Source organism: Rutilus rutilus, assembly GCF_951802725.1.
Source record: "Rutilus rutilus genome assembly, chromosome: 14".
NCBI lineage: Eukaryota > Metazoa > Chordata > Actinopteri > Cypriniformes > Leuciscidae > Rutilus > Rutilus rutilus.
Genome location: NC_140219.1, coordinates 6169554 through 6185077, shown reverse-complemented (window position 1 = coordinate 6185077; position 15524 = coordinate 6169554). Strand labels below are relative to the sequence as shown.

At 39.4% G+C, this 15524-nt stretch overlaps 1 protein-coding gene across 2 annotated transcripts in view; it reads left to right on the top strand.

Moving 5' to 3' along the window:
• The first annotated feature begins 13090 nt into the window (after positions 1-13090).
• Positions 13091-15524, top strand: part of fgf24 (fibroblast growth factor 24) — an 11591-nt gene continuing 9157 nt past the window's right edge. For both annotated transcript variants that reach the window (XM_084431207.1, XM_084431206.1), the window contains exons 1-2: positions 13091-13756; positions 13971-14007. In XM_084431207.1, the coding sequence (XP_084287333.1) occupies positions 13725-13756; positions 13971-14007 (69 nt within the window). In that variant the 5' untranslated portion in view covers positions 13091-13724. The remainder of the gene's footprint in view (positions 13757-13970; positions 14008-15524) is intronic.

The window sequence follows — 15524 nt, the reverse complement described above, 5'->3', positions numbered from 1 at the left end:
GAGATAACCTTTGACCTTTTCAAAATGGCGGAGAGCAACGCAAGAGTCGTGAATACTGTTAGCGGATAGTTTTTGTAGCCTATACAATGTTGTGTCATTAACGATTGTAATATAATGCGTTAACACTCAATTTTCAACTTCGCCGCAATTTCCTTGGTTCATATGTAATCATTTTCTGTCATGTTTTATTTATTTTTTAATTATTAATTATGTTTTAATCATCAGAAAGCACCACACTTAAGGTTTTTTTTTTTTTTTTTTTTTTTGTAAAGATAAAAAAGATACTCTACTGACACAGACCTTGCGGGTACTAGCCTACATTACGACAACAAAAGCACTTGAACACAACACACTGGTAAATACAGTTCACAAGTGGAAAATATCATCTTTTCCATAGCACGTGAAGGCAGCATGAGTGTGCCTAGTAAGACCTTGATTCGCTAGTCCAGGTGTGTTTAAGGTTGGGGCTAAACTCTGCAGGACAGTGGCCCTCCAGGAGCAGGACTGGACATCCCCGATGCAAAGATTCAGCGGAAGGTAAGATTTTGGGTTAATAACTGCATTGCAAAACTGCATTTATGAACTGCTTGTGTGAATTACCCATACACCCATAGTCTGGGTTGTTTTGTCTTGAGTAGTTTTGTTCTGGTTTTTGAGGAAAAGGTAATGTCACGTTAGCATCAGTCTCATTTAATGAGATTCAATTAAGTGGCAGATGAATTTGCACTAAAAACCATAGAAGTGAATTGAAGTGGAACTTTGATGTAATAAACAATAGATATAGAAAGCATGCTTTATTTCCTTTTACATAAGGATTAATGAGGATTTAAGCATTGTTTTCCCCTGCTATCCACAGCCAAACCAGAACAGACCAATGACCCATTTTTGCCTTTGCAACCGACCGCATCATCTTATGTGAGGAGAAGTGAAGTGACTCTTCGGACTTCTTGATTTCAGCAGCTTTTCATTTTTACGAGGCTTTTGGAGACAAACGCATTTCAGCAATACCATACAACATTTTACAGTTCATTCTGTTTTGCTGACCAGAAAAGCGTAACCCAATTCATCATCTCCGCAACATATGTCCCATCTGTTCCACTGGTTCATTAGAAGCAAACTAAGCTCTTAACTGTTTCATTGACATTGCGAGCTTGTGGAACCGTTCACTTTCCCACAGTCTCAGGCTACGCCTGTGCTGGCGTGAACTTTCTCTCAGGTAGCATGGGCCTCTGGAGGAACACATTGCATAATCATTTCCCCACCGATGGAAAAAAAGAATGCCTGAAGTATGAGATGGAGGGACTAATTATTCTGCAATATCACACTGGAATCTGCACTGAAGCAGGGTCGGCGTGAATGTGGCCTCAATTTCCCAGCATTTGAACAAGGTTGGATTCAGTGCATCACTCAAAGAGGGTAAGCGCTCATTCTAGGAAGATTTGTATATTTCTCTATGTTCCAAGATAAATAAGAAAAAGTAATTCTACTCAAGTCATTCCATTGAAGTGAAATTTATATATTCCTCGTTTAAGAATTTCCTTTAAAATCACATACGGTACTGTATGTATATACTTTTGCACAACAACTTGTTAGTTCATTGCATTGGATCACTTGATGTCCAATGTTAAATCTGTATCCTTAAGAAAACCCTGTTGAGAATCACTGATATAAAGTACAGCATTACTTACCATGCTTGGGTAAATTTGTCTTCCTGTCAGCTTACATTATATGTTTTCTCTCATTTGTGCATGTTTATTTGTGTGTTGCGTTTAAGAGTTTTTTTCTTTCTTTCAGACCTGCTCCGTGTGCATCGCTGTTAGAGGTCAGGTACATCAAAAATGACATGTTAACACACTGTCTAGATACAGCCCAAAAAAAGCAAAGAAGCATTTCAACTATTTGTGGAGAGCTTTCAGAATGGAAGTTGAACAATACGATAGCCCGAGGGGAAAATAAGTGATCATGCTGGTATGTTTAGATTAGACAGAAAGGAAGCCATCATTGTCATTGTCAGATTTCTGTTTTGTTTTTTTAAATATATATATACTTTGCTGAGCTTTGACATTCTATCCTGTTCTAATCTATTAGAACCTAAACCACTGTCTCTATCTCTCTCAAGCAGTGCATTCTCATGGTGGTATGTATAGTTTGTGTAATATACAGTATATATATATATATATATATATATATATATATATATATATATATATATATATATATATATATATATATCCGCTTTTAGAGATACTTTTTTTTGTTGAAAACGTCCTCTCTTACATCATTAAGTCTTAATGGTGAGCGTAGGACAGTTGCGATGGTTGTGCGTTGAGACGTGCGCCGCGTGATTCATGAAGTGGTAAAGACCGAGCTGCCAGTTTTGAGAGAGGAGGCCAAGCTTTATTAATAAGAGACAAGGCGCGCTTCCCTTAACATGTGCCAACATGCGAGTGCATTACCTCCTCGGCTGGCTATGGCAGAGATGTGAGTTGCATTCCACTACCCACAAAAAGCCCTGTCTCTGAGCACAGAGAGGCATTAGAGAGAAGGGCCAGTTTGGAAAGGATTTCATTTCAGGTTTTATAGCTTGTCAGTGGTTTCTTAGAAGCTGCTGTGTGGTTAGTTTGTGGTGTCTCTGTGGTTACTCTTGTAAAACTATATGAATCATGGGTTTTTGTTAATAGCCAAGACTCCGTTTCTCAATCTTGATCTACTATCTGCCAGTCCAAGAGTATGGCTCAACAATAAGGACGGCTCGATAGCCCAGGGCCAGTGTGAAAGCGTTTTGGGCCATTTGACAAAACGGACATCACTCTAATGCTTGTGTTAAAATCTAACGATTGAACACACACACACACACACACACACACACACACACACACACACACACGTACACACACACACACACACACACACACACACACACACACACACACACACACACGTCTGGTTCACTATCTTTGTGGGGACTCTCCATAGACGTAATGGTTTTTATACTGTACAAACTGTATATTCTGTCCCCTTACACTAACCCTACCCCTAAACCTACCCATCACAGGAAACATTCTGCATTTTTACTTTCTCAAAACAACTCGTCCTGTGTGATTTATAAGCCTTTTGAAAAGTGGGGACCACTGGCTGGTCCCCACAATGTAGGTGATCTCAGGTTTTACTATTCTTATGGGGACATTTGGTCCCCACAATGTAATATAAACAAGGGCACACACACACACACACACACACACACACACATTTTTTTATATTTTATTTGTTTACCTGCATGTTTGTGTGGCCATTATCTGAAATCAAAGAACTGAACATGAAAATGTTTTAAAAGTTTTAAAATTAACTTAAAATTATAAGTCAAAGGGGTTTGTCTGACAAAACGTTTGGGAATCCCTGCATTGCATGAACAAACAGTGAACAGCAATGACATTACACATTCAAAGTTTTTCAGGTTTGAAATATTTTTGCTTTTGTCCCCAAATTAAGACATTTACATGGATGTTCTATATTGTAAATAGTTAAAGCTAAACGGTTTGACACACAATAGGAAAATGTAAAAGAGTAAAAAGAAGAAGGTTGAATCAATAAATTATAAATAATTTAATGCCATATGTAATCCATAAATACTAATCTGATTATGAGCATTTTTAAACAGAAAACTACATTTTAAAGCAAAACTGGAATCTGATTATGTAATCTAGATTACATTCATCAGTTATTACTCAGCACTGCAAATCAGTAATGTTTTGCTGTGTATTCTGTCATTATTCCAGTAAAAAAAAATATATATATATGAATACATAAGCTACATTATAGGAAGTTACAGTTCTATGGGCTATTATTGAAACCCTAATAAATTATTTATTTGTTAGTTTATAATAATTTGTAATTATTATTATTATTTTACTATTAAGATATGTTTGCATTCGTTGACAATTATTTAATGCTTGCTCTCCCCACTGTGTCTATGTGTATATATATATATATATATATATATATATATATATATATATATATATATATATATATATAATATTACTAAACCAGTGACAATTTTAACAGCACTGGCACAAACTGACAAGCATTGAAAAAAGTATTTGTAAAAGCTTAGATACTTTTAAAGGAAGATTACTTTCTTAACTGTGTTATCCAGAACTGTGGAATCAGTTTCTGAGTGGAAGTACTGTAATATTGTTATGCTAATTGCCTATCTGTGTTATCCTGATTCATACACCTCTAAAATGAGCTGTTATGAGAGCGGGACCACAAGTCCATATATTTACCTACAAAGACCTCTTTAGCTTTTGGAATTCATCCTGCATTACTGCGAACAATTTTAGTGTTTTCCAGATACATTAGTTAGCTTTTGAAATGGTGAAGCTAAAAAGGGCCATTTGTCACTCCTAAGCATCTCCTGAGTGAAATAAAGTGAGCGATATTTGCACAGATTGCAGTCCCAGTGGTTTCTTCAAACGTGCTCAGCCCAGGGTCGCATGGGGCACCTGTAGCTCTCTGAGAATGATGGGATGAGGTTTGCTGCTTTTTCCTTCCTGACTGAGTTTGTGAGACCCTTATCAAGATTAATTGAACCATTTGCAGCTAAATGGTGTGTGACAGGGCATATGATTTGCAGGCTTTTTGTTCCGATGCGACGTCCTCTATCGGTCTTTACAACTTAGCCAGGTTGATCCAGACAACCTGAGACTTACCATACGAAGAGTAAAATGAGAAGACCGTAGAAATACGAATCAGACCAAATAATCATTGTAGGCTTGAAGTGGGAATGAAGTCATACATAAACACCTGGTGTGGATCACCTTTTGTTGAGCTTAATTTACAACAGTATTTACTAAATGCGAAACTCTTGAAGCTTAGCGATAAGCACGCTTTCTGACATGTCATTTCTCGACCTCGTTTACTCTTGTCTTCTCGATTTCCATTGTACCTCTCAACAAAAAAAGGCAAAAAAATAAATCAGGCCAAACAAGTGTGTGATAAAGTCAAATATGTGAATTTATTACTGAAATAACTTTGCTGTGAAATGAATCCAGAGGAGACAGAATGTGATCCCTGATTACCACATTAAGCCTGGCTGCTTTGGAGAGAGCAGGGTGGATGTTTTTAATAGTGTGCTTACCGTCAAGGCCTTCCCCTTCACACTTTCAACCAATAAACCGTTATATAAACCGTTAAAATGACCTTCAATTGAAGTAGAAACTTACTTCTAATCATAGCAGTGTTTCTGAAGCATCTTCAGGCTTCTTCTAATCTCACACAGATTGACTTTTGACTCAACATAATGTCTGGTCTAATTCATATAGTGCAACAGTCGGGTTCTAAAAGTAAAACATCCCGTTCATTTTCTCCATATGGGAACTGATTCTGAACAATAACTTATAAATCTTTTAAGACAGACCTACTGTGAGCTACAAGGTCATTGTTAATCGATAGTGCATGCTTTTGTTAAAGCCACGAGCCCACATTATTTCAACTTAATTTTTTTAAATAATTGTTTAACAGTGAGATTCGTGGTTAAAAATTTCCCATGATTCAACAACAACAACAAAAAGCTAAAATGCAAGGCTCTTTAAAACACTTTAGGACATGCCCACTCCCATAAAGTACTGCAAATGAGTAATAGTCTATCTCCCTATGTTCTCAAACTACTTAAATATTTGTGTGTACCTTTATATGTTGCAATATATGTTTATCGCAAAATATAAAGGTACAAACAAATATTTAATATAACATAAATTGTTAAATAAATGATGTATACATCATTTTTATGTTTATCTATTTATAGTTTATATTTCAATTTTGAAGTGAAGTGAAGTGACATGAAGGCCAAGTATGGCAACATCCAAGTTACACACATTAGGAGCAGTGAGTAGTGAACACACACACACACACTGCAAACCGTGGACACACACATTGTCATTTGCAACGCAGGCACCGTTTACATCTGGTATTAAGATGTATTTTGATCGATCGAATCATAAGTGGATGACACTAAATGCAGGTGTAAACGGGGTCTAAAACGTTTTGAGCTTGTCCACTTTCGACCACTTCCAGATGTAGTTGAAAACGCATTCGCATTCTCCATCTACTGACCTAACACGTGAACATTATGAGAAGAGCTCTAGACAGACGGGATTTAAACTGTCGGCTGAAGACCCAAGTTTGGTTTGAAGACGACAAATGTACCAAGCACAATGTTCTCTCATCATTCCTGATTTCAATCACTCGCAGCGTTCGGCTGGTCTTGTGGCTGTCAGAGCAGAAACGAAAGCTGCTGCTTTACGTGTGTTTTTACACCGTCTTCTTTCGCATTCATATGTAAATTCTCTGAGCTCATTTCATCCATTAGATTGAAAGATCTGAAAAGCCCATCAACTTACCCACCCATAGACCCTCCCCTTAAAGAAATCAGGACAGAAGTGGTTGAAAGTAGACGGATTAAAACACCAGGTGTAAACAGGAATGTGTCTCCCTCGTTTACTTGTGATCCGATCCACCAAAACGCATCTTAATACCAGTTGTGAACAGGGCCTGGCTAACTCACTAAAGCTGAAGTCTTCGTACATTTGTCTTTTTCGAATATTTTCAAAGAAGCTTCTAATCAAAGATTATGATTCACCTTATAGCTGGTTGGTTTGGTTCATAGGTTATAACTCTTTAATGATTACAATGGAAAAAATGAATTGGAAAAGAAATTCCATAACCAAGGTAACTAAAAAAAAGAGTGGGCAGGCACTGTTGCATTATATACTGGTCAAGAACCACACTTAGACAGGGAGATGCCAACTGATTGACATGAAAACCAACCATTGTTTTTGTTTTTACATACCATTTTGCAAATATAGACAAAAATGATTAATGGAAATGTATATATGACTTATTATTTTTCCTTTTCTGTTCCACAGAAGAAAGCGACTCATGCAGGTTTTGAGTGAGCAAATGATGACGGTAACTATTTCCTTAAAAATCTGAATTTCTCAGGAAAGTGATCTTTTCATCTGTCCTCTTCAGAAAACATCTGTAACCAAAAGCCAGACAGGTATTTTAAGAGTTGATTGGTCATGGATGATTTTCTCTCTCTTTCTTAACTCTCTCTCTCTCTCTCTCTCTCTCTCTCTCTCTCGCTGAAAGCCCAGAGGCTAGTATTTCACTGATTACAGAGTGGCCATATGTGAATGGTTGTTTGCGTATTGACAGAACAAAGGAAACGCAGGCTCTAAGGAGGTGTTAGACAGGGGAATGGATCAGACCAGCCCATAAAGTGCCCGGGAGGGAGGACTAGACTAGTCCATTGAGTTTGAGCTGGTTTCAGCTAGTTGTAGAGGGAGACACACAGTACACCTCCAGCACACTTCTCATGAAAGTCTGCTAATCTGAGAGAGAGAGAGAGTGTGTGTGTGTGTGTGTGTGTGTGTGTGTGTGTTGGTGTAAGAGAATACACCTGAGACTGCGTGAATTCAAACTAAAGAACAGTTTTGTCTGCTTCCCTGAACAAAGCGTCTCTGTTTTAAAACAGTAAAGTGCCCTTAGATGACCCAAGCTTGAAGCAAAGGTAGTGTTTACTGTAATCGGAGATACTGTTTTTATATAATTGAGCATTGTGAGGACAAGGCTTCTGTTCGGGACTGGTGGGTGACACTACTTCATTGTATTTTATTAAATAGATGATGTAAACAAGGTTATCTGGCCCACATCCAGAGTCGAGTAATTCTCTGACTGACAACGCAAATTTTGTCCGTCAACACTTCAGACGTTTTGACTCTGTATTGCCTCATTGTGAGGATTGAAGGCGTCATGGTGTAATTACAGCAATCAAATCACTTTCGGTGTCCGATTTAGAACATTTCGCATTTAACTCGCCTTCCCTGTGTCTTTAAATCGCAGGGTCCTCTGCAACCCGAGATGCGATTATCCACCGCCGTCCTGCGTCCGTCGCGTCGTCCTTCACGCCGGTAAGATGTGCCAAAGAAACCTGCTGTTCCCAAACCAATTACTCTCTCCGGTTTGAAACATCTACTCTATTGTGACAAGCTCTGACAGCCCGGCTCTTTAAAATCTATTAAACTCCACAGCAAACACTCCGCTAAAACGACTGTGGAATAATTAAGGAGCGCCGAGTTCACCGAGCCATGGAAATTGATGGAGTCATGAAAATAAAAACATATGTTAGCAGCTAGTGGCAAGGGAGCTGTACCGAGTGTTTATGACGTTGGACGGGGAACGTAGAGCAAGAGGGGAAATATCATCATTAGCACCACGCTGCGCAGCCTGGTTGCGGGCCGTGCTAATGTGTTCTATGCGCGGGCCAGGATTTGCACCGCACTGACAGAGCAGATATCTAATTCACTTGGCAAGGCGGCGTCACCTTCTCAGACCCACCGACCACGACATCCACCACCTTCAAACGCTCCTCACCCCCCACACACACTCCTGTTCCCACCCACACACCTATCCAACATCACACACACTGCGTCCTGCACTTCAGTGGGCTTCTAAACGGTTCCATGCCGTCGACGTGTGATGGGGGACAAATTAGGAATGCATGCACACCCTCAAAGCAACATCAAGGCTTTGATTCCCCCAAACACCCTTTCTGTCACCTTCAGAGTCCGACACGACATGACCCTACAGCGACCTATCAGGGGTTTTACAAGTGGGATTGACCATTGCTGTGGTTATAGACAGACAGACAGACAGACAGGTAGCAGTGGTGTGCGGTGGTGTTTTAAAACAAGGAGGCAAAGTCCTCACAATTTTATATATATATATATATATATTTTATTTGTTGGCTAATGTTCAGCTTTTCATTTTAATAGTCAACTTATTTCCAGCAGTCATCAAGCTTGTACACTGGTCAGAGACACGAAGATGTACCTTTAATTTCCTCAAGCTGATCGCTCACTAAACAGTCCACAGTCATCTTGTTTTCAGGCCATTTAAGCTTGATTTTGGCTGAGCTGTTTTGTTACTTTTTAAGCAGTCTTCCCATTAACGCCAATTGTCTTCAGGCCAATTCGAGAACACAATACAAAATCAAGAGGTGGGATTTAACGCACGAACCAATCACATCCAATCAAACCTGGTCATATCCAAACATTGGCATTGCCTCCTCTCACGTAACTTTCCCCCATTCATTCTCAATTACCCCCCACTAAACCCACCGCACACATTAGGGGGTCTGTTAAAACTCGTTGGGCTCAGGGGAGGCAAGAGAGACGCGGCGTCCTGCTGTAACTTTACCTGCAGGTGTCGCTGTTGGACAGTGTTACTTTATAAAAACAAGTGACTTTTACTCTTTTTAATGTCCCATTTTGTAATATTTGCATATTATTTTCTCATCAAGTTTTTGTTTAGGAGACACTGCCCCCCTCTCCTCAGAGGAAACACTCTGGGTAGGTAGGTAGGTAGATAGCCCCAAATCTTAACCTCTTAATGTGTAAAAGCTTCCAGATCACAGATAAGCTTCAGTTTCATGTTGCCACTGCTCTCTTCAAATACCACCAAATATTTTAAATGAGAGTTAAATCTGGAGACCGATCTCTAAACCAGTTTTGGTCAAATTGGATGTATACTTGGTATCATTGTCCCGTTGCAAAAGTACCATCAGTCTGTGCACAAAAGGCATCACATTCTCTGCCAAAATGGCCTCATATACCTCAAAGAATGCACAATGTCCTTCATCCAGTCAAGATTTACACTTCCTGCAGCAGCAAAGCACTGTAACAAGACTTGTCCACCTCCATGTTTGAACCTGGGGATGGTTTTCTTCTGGTCATAAGCCATCGGGGTTTTTTTTGCACCAGATATACCGCTGATCCATGGGTCCAGAAAAGTTCCAGTTGTGTCTCAACATTCTTCCAGAACTCCACGGGCCTATTCAACTTCCTTCTTGCACATTCAAGTTGGCCTTTTATGTTCTTCTAGGTCAAGAGTTGCGTTTGTTGAGCTGTCCGGGCATGAAGTCAACGCTTGTTTAGTGTTCTTCTTATAGTTTGCATTAAATCGTCTTTTCCTCCTTTCATCAGTTTGTCTTGCGATTCTTTGGTAGTAAATCGATGTGTTTTCTCTGCTGCTCTCAGACATCTCTACAGCTTTTGTCTTGCTATATTACATGCATGGGCTAAATTTATATACGTGCAACAGCTCAAGCTAATTAAGTGTTGTTATAGATTTTCAAAGGCTTAATTCGTAATAATGGGTCAACTAGTTTTTGCTTTACATTATTTGCAGATAAACCTTTAATCCTGTGAGAGAGAGAGACACTGATGGAGTTCTTTCTCTTCACACACTGGACTCAAAAAGCCCATCAGAAATCAATCAGCCAATTAGGTCTCTCCGTCACCTTCAGATTCAATAGGACACAGATGCTGTGACTCCCTCCATCTATATGTTTGTGTCAGAGATGAAAGCGGAAGCAGGGAGGAAGCTGGGTGTGTCGGAGGTGTTCTGACACTAATGTGGTACACTGGGCTTCACTTCCACAACTGTGAAGTTACTCTGTCAAGCTTTAAAAGGTCCTCTGAAGCCTTTGAACAACTGTGCGTGACCTTTTTTTGCCTGCTTTATTAAGCTTCAGGGGACGCAGAAGTTGCACAGTGTTGCTAACTTTCATTGCACCAATGCGCTGAGGACACACTGTTTTTATTATTTTTTTAGGCCTCGGTTTTGTTCAGAATGCCTTGATCTGACATATTTATCTTTTTTTAATGCATTCTATCCTGTCATTAAGCCGCTCTGACTAATGATCCTTTGTTGTTTAGTTAAATCACTCCTCGGTCCACTTAAACACTGCACACACAAAGTGTGACCCACTTGAAAGTTTTAGCAGTTTTTCACAAGTTAAATGTGTGATGTAGACCTCTCCAGCTCTCCCAGGAATAACTGTTGGAATCGATCGCTCATTCGTTTTGTCTTTATTCTTCCAAGTAGTGCAATTCTAATAAATAACAAAGACAATTTAAACACAACTATGTCTATGCTTCACACTAGATAAATGAAGTTGGACCTCGCTGTAGTATAAGTTGCACTTGGAATCTGCCACGTGAATAATTAATACCCTGTAAGACAGATGCGGTATCCAAAGCTTTGAATATTCGGAAAGATCTAGCCACTTCCGAATTCAAGAGAATGCCAGAGTGTAACTTCCTATTCGTTAGAACTGTGCGTCCCAATCTCGGCCTTGTTGCAGGAAATGTTCTGTAGGTTGTCATATTGCCAAAGCCTCCCTTGATCTTTTTTGGATGATGACGGACTAATCTTTGTGTTCGTTTCTTCATTGAAACCGCTTTTGTTTTGGTTGTTCCCAAATGGATAATTGTGAGCTTACCGCATGGTCCAGGTGATCCACTTCAAAGGATATTCACTTCACTCGACATCGACCTGCCTGATTTATAGGTTAGCGTTTTTATTACTATTATTTTTATGTATTATTTTATTAGAAGAAGAGTGCATGCAAATAATAAAAAAGAAAGAGCACATGCTAAAAGGACAGTAGTGTCACTAGGATTTCATTTGGTGTTAATGAAGTGTGTGATTTTTCAACTACCTTATCTTGGCGTGTGCTGTTCTATAGGCCACATTTTAAAAGTGAATTAATCCGATTCATTATAGATATACTGGACACCAAAAATGTCAACTGGGACCAGTATGCTTTGTTAGTTTTTAACCTTTTAAAGTTAATTCTGTGCAAATGATAGACTCCACTACCGGTAAAACATGTAAGAGCAGTAATGCAAATGAGTAAATGTTTCTTTTTGCTCTGTTCACAGCTGAGAAAAGGGCTGTTGAGGGAATAAACCTGCAGCTGGCAGGGGGCATGTTCAGAAGACCTTGTAAACACATTCACACCTCTGGTGCATTTCAATGCCCGATTACTTATAGCACAATATTGAAAATTCGAGTTCGACAAGCACTTGCATTTCAATGCTGTCTGCGAGGAATCAACAAACTCCACCAATGGAACGCTTTCTGCTTTGGGAAGTTAACAAACGAGCTGAAATGAGGGTCATCAGTGGATGGATACTCAAAGCACACTTTTTTTTAAATACTTAAATTTTGATGTTGATGTGCCATTAACTAGTACATATAGGGATTTCATTTACACCTCTACCTGAAACAAATGTATGTGTGTCAATGATGTGATACTAAAAAAAAAAAAAAAAATAAGAAAGCTATTTTGTTGTCATGTTATATGAAAATCATTAAAGGAGAGACATTGTGTTAAGGTCATTAAGTTATTAAAAATACCACACATTTTGACATATTTGGCATGATTTGTTTAGGTCAAATGGAGTAACCCAAGAAAACCTATTGATATTCATGAATATTCATTATAATAAAAAAGAGTTTATATTAGAATTAATGGTGTACATGTATTCAAAGTGCAAGCAAAGTATTTTAGTATTTTTACCTGGTGTTTACACAACTTTTAGAGTCACTAAATCAAAACTGAAAAAAATTAAACAATATATATATATATATATATTTTTTTTTTACAAAAATGTATGACACAATCTAAGAATTTGGCACGTGTGTTTAATACTTGATTATTTAACATTTCTGCATTTTTATCGGCTCCAACAACTTTATTTGTCTTTGATCTAAGTATTAATTTCGGTTCCACTTTATATTGTCTTTATTTAAATTAATCATTTGATACAATGCACTTATCTTTACATTGTACAATAACACAATTAGTACATTGAACTAATATAAAGTGCGACCTTAATGTATTATTATTATAGTTTTGAAAAAGTGAGTGTAACGTCTCTGCTACCCGATCAGATGAGAATTTGGTTATCTCAACAGCGAGTGTCTGGTTTTGCTCAACTGAAATGCACCTGTTTACGAGTTCATATGTGAAATTCGCAAGCATTTCTCACAGACTGACAGTGAAACGACGAAAGAGCTCAAGAAACTACGAGGAGCGCAAAGGAAACTGCTCAGACAGAGGAAAAGCGCATTCCGCGCACCGATGGACTCTCTCAGATCACCCTATCAGGTGCAAAACCACTGACAGGTTTCCACCCACCACCAACCCAAAACCCCTCAGTGCGCTCCAGCCCTCTTCGGCACACAGACAGACAGACAGTCCCGTCCCATCACCCAGCGCTCTTCCAGGATTTGCCACGGGTCTGAACGCCTTTAATGCAAAAACGACTTGGATAACAGTGAAGCAACATCTAAAGAAGATACTTATAACCCTAACTCGTCTACCCTGACAGCTTGGACTTGTTGGGAAACTTTTCCCTCTTCAAACAATGAACACGGGAAGCTTGGAATGATCCACGTAAGGTGTGCACTATCCGGTGTCCTCGGCAGGTACGAACGGAATTTATCTTTTTTATATCGCATACTGGATCAAGAATAAGCACGAAAGGTCGCGGATTGTTCACCGAGGAGGAGACACCCCGCGTCAGTCTTTTCCAATTCAATCTTTGCGCGCTTTGGCGAGAGAGCGCAGCGCGCGCGGACCGCGGAGGAACGGAGGGACCGCTGGGAAGACACTGATTTGCGTTTACTCAGATCTTTTTCAAACAAGAAACAGCCTCATGCTGCTTCCAGCGGCGCATTTACACGTGCTGCATCTCTCTTTTCCCTGGGATTGCACCTCTCCTACGGGATTTTGTGTGTGAGACACTGGCGGGGCTCCGCGCGCCACTTACAGGAGCGGCAAACGCTGGAAACAGGTGTATTTGACCAAGATGTCTGTCCTGCCGTCAAGGTTCATCTACGTGTAAGGAATATTCTTAATAGTCTCTTTGATTCACTTTGAGTTCGTGCATTCTTGCCAATAGAAGTCGCTCAAAGCCAGGTTTAAGATGTACTGCTATATTTTTATCTGGTGTAATTGCTTGTGATTCACCCCTCCTTACTTCCCTCCTGTGTCTCTCCCCCTCTCTCTCTCTCTCTTTCTCTCTCCTTCTCATTCTCTCTCTTTCTCTTTCCAGGTGTTTACATTTACTGGTCCTCTACTTCCAGTTGCAGGTAAGTCTGGCTGTTTCACTGTCATCATGAATCTGGATTAAGGGAGGGATTATGAGGATGTGCCGCCGGTGGGCAAAGACAAAGCATGTTTCATTTGTTGTTTTAAGGTTTTTGAAAACAGAGGCATGGGAAATCTACACCCCAGAGGCTGTAAAATTAAAAAGTGCCTTTGGATTTGTTGGTGGTCTTGCCAGAGGAATTGAATTTATCTTTCTCTCTCTCTCTCTCTCTCTAAAAAAAAAAAAAAAAAAAAAAACACGAAAAAAAACGAGTCTGAGTTTTCCTTTTGTGCTTCTTTGTGTTTTATTTAGAGCTGGGATAACCATTATTAAAGTTTTTTTTTTTTTTCTAACGAGTCTTGTACTTGTCTAAAACATAATTACTTACCTCCCAATAGTTAGTAAACTCATGCTTTGACTGATTGGATGAAAAATAAGCAATTTGTGCATTTAATTTTCATCTATCTATCTATCTATCTATCTATCTATCTATCTATCTATCTATCTATCTATCTATCTATCTATCTATCTATCAATAAAGAAATAAAATAAATATATAGAACAAAAATGAAATCTAAGGCAGCTAAGTGAACAAACAAATCGTATTTCCTTTTAAAAGCTATTAAGGTAAGACTATCTGCAATCTCGGGCTCTTTTTCAGGAAGGTGACTAATTCAGCCAACAAATAAGTAATTAGATATGTGCAGTTCCTCAAATCCGTCTTTACTGACAGATGTACATACCTCACAAGGCGGGGATGGCTTAATAAAGACTCTTTTTTTTTTTTCTCTCATGGCAAATGGGTCAGGGCATTGTGATTATAAAACTTGCATCAGAATGTCGTAATAAAAGGGGGCGATCACCCCTCCAACCGGGAACAAAAGCCACTGGTTGCGTGCGTTCAGTTTTGTTCCAAAGCAGTTGGCACAAACAAGGCTTTAGTGTGGCACAGCCTGCTTTCTGAGTCCGTGATGACAGTAGTATGATAGACAGAGTATCACCTGCTTCGCTGTTGTTATAGGTTCTCCCTGAGAAAACAAACACAGTTGTTATTAAGGAGATGCAGTGAAAGACGGGGCGATAAGCACAGTTTAAGTGGCGTTGTTTCCTGAGATGTATCCTGCTCAGAGAGTGGTGTCTGCAGATAGGGCCTATCTGACATGCAAGAGTGGCTCGGCTTCTTAGCTGGGACGGGGTCGGGCTTTTGAAGTCGCAGTGAGATCAGTTTGCCTAGGTTTGCTTTGAAGGGAATCGGGCGGCATGATAAAAATGCTTGGCCGTGGCTGGCTCTCTGCATAGGCATGCCCTCTGCCTTCCCGCTCCCGTCCGTATACACAACTGTCTACAAAACACATCTCTGTGTTTGACTAGATTGCCAGATTTCAGAGTGAATCCTTCCGACTCCGAGGAGAGGCTGTGTGTACGCATGAGCTGCGTATGTATGTGTTATTGCAAGCAAAAATTAACCTGGTTTCTGTATGCACTCTTAAAAATAAAGTTTTTTTTTTTTCTTTTTGC